This window comes from Parasteatoda tepidariorum, chromosome 4, assembly GCF_043381705.1.
Source record: "Parasteatoda tepidariorum isolate YZ-2023 chromosome 4, CAS_Ptep_4.0, whole genome shotgun sequence".
NCBI classification, from domain to species: domain Eukaryota; kingdom Metazoa; phylum Arthropoda; class Arachnida; order Araneae; family Theridiidae; genus Parasteatoda; species Parasteatoda tepidariorum.
Genome location: NC_092207.1, coordinates 39,651,160 through 39,653,256, shown reverse-complemented (window position 1 = coordinate 39,653,256; position 2,097 = coordinate 39,651,160). Strand labels below are relative to the sequence as shown.

The window sequence follows — 2,097 nt, the reverse complement described above, 5'->3', positions numbered from 1 at the left end:
AACTCAACTTATTATTGTGTACAATAGGTACTGCTACTGCTACTTCTTTAAGTTCAGTGTTCAGATTTATTTGATGTGATCTTTATGAAATGTTAATATTTTAGTTTAAATGTAATATTTTTATTCTTCTTACCTAGTAAATTTAATTATGAATACCAACGAAACGTTAAAGATCAACTTGTCGGCTATTCGCAAAGTTGACCCTTCCATATCATCTATCGTTGATAGCGCTAATCAAGTTGCGTTATATAAATATGTATCTGGAAAAAGCAAATGGGTAAAATTTCAATTTTATTTACGATTATAATGGAAATGCATAAATAAAAAGTAATTAATGACAATTTTTTCAGTGTCTTCAAACATTTTAATATTAATGTTATGAATTACATCTACAAATCTGTTGACCTATTAATAATCAATAATTTGTAAGAAACTCAGTTTTCTTTTTTTTTTGCGAAAAATTTATAGATTTAAAAATAGTTTCAGATTGTGTGTTTGAAATATAAGTGGTCGAGATTTAGTTTGATAAGTAGATTAGTACTTCGTGAATAGTAAGAAATATTTGTAGACGTGTTAAAAAAAATTTTAACGATGATATGATATACAGTTGAAGATCTCATAAATTCCTTAAAATATAAAAGTATGAATATAAGTATTTATGTTTATAAACAAAATTTTAGATTATCCAGAGTATTAGAAATGAAATCTAACAAATTTATCAATGCTGGTTTTGTTTAGAGATAAATAAATAATGTGGTTTATGGAGAATTCCGTTGTAAAAATTTTATATTACAAAAATATGTTAAGAAAAGAATTTTTAATTAATAGTTAAAATTTTAGAATTTTTAATAATGATTGATTTTGATCAGGCTGTATGATTATTCAAATGTGTGGTGTTATGTGATATAGTTCTCAGAACTATGTTTTTAGTGAAGGGAAAAATCCCTAAGTTTATTTTGCAAGATTTGTTCTTTGGATATGATGAATAATGACTTAATATTTTTTCATCATTCTATTTACTTGTTTCTAATCTATTTATTTGATTGAATTTAATTAAATTTTTTTTTTATAAAATTGATTCTAATTTTTGACAAAGGGGTATATTACTGGGTTAGAAGGATTGCCTTTTGCACATAGGCAAAAATATAGGTTCAAATTCCTGTAGGGTCCTCTTTTTTTTTTTCTTCGTTTTTTTTCCCCTTAGTGCCTTAAGTCTATAATGAACCTTTTCTAGACTGTTAATTTATAGACTTATTTAAATGAGAAAACCTAGATTATAAAAGTTTACCCACTTTCTTGCAATGAATAAATCTGTATTTAGTTATAAGGTTATAGACCAATTAATATGATCATATTACAGTGTTTTCATCATAGAAAAAAAATGGGTGAGAATTTCTCACCCTTTCTCAAAAACAGGGTGAGATTTCAAAAACTAAAAAAATACAAGAACTCTTGAAAAAAAAATAATTTCTTTAATTATAATGCATTTTTAACATCTTCTATTTTTTAAAGCATTGAATATTTTTGTTGCATCATCTTAGAAGATTTTGCCTTTACAAGGTATTTGTCCATCTTACATTAGCACATAAAAAATTTGAACGTCTTACATGAAGAAACCTAACCTACAGTAAACATGTGGTTGCAGAGAAATGTGTTCTGAAAGGGGTTCTGTGGTTGTGTTCTGTTGTTCGAAAAGGTTTTGAACAATACTGGTAGATAGGGAAGCTAGGTAACGGGGCAGATGTTGTAAATAATGAAAGATCCAGGAAGAAAAGTGAAACGGAATTTATTCTAAACAGCGTAATTCTAAGCTTTTTTCGAAAATGCGAGAAATTCGCGAATTTTGAAATTGATTAATAGAATGCACAAATTTCTCGCGGTAATAATTTTTCAATGCGAGAAAAGAAAAAAAAATATGCGAGATTCTCGCGCTGTAGTGAAAACACTGATATTATATGCAGTGTTTTCATCTCAGAGGAAAAATGGGTGAGAATTTCTCACCCTTTCTCAAAAACAGGGTGAGATTTCAAAAAGTTAAGTGAGATTTCAAAAATTTAAAAAAAAAAAAAAAAAAAAAAAAAAAAAAAAAAAAAAAAA

General features: G+C 26.5%; 1 protein-coding gene across 1 annotated transcript in view; it reads left to right on the top strand.

Moving 5' to 3' along the window:
* LOC107443188 (mRNA-decapping enzyme 1B) overlaps nt 1-2,097 on the top strand; it is a 21,965-nt gene continuing 19,868 nt past the window's right edge. The window contains exon 1 of the mRNA XM_071179699.1: nt 1-277. Within this exon, the coding sequence (XP_071035800.1) occupies nt 149-277 (129 nt within the window). The 5' untranslated portion in view covers nt 1-148. The remainder of the gene's footprint in view (nt 278-2,097) is intronic.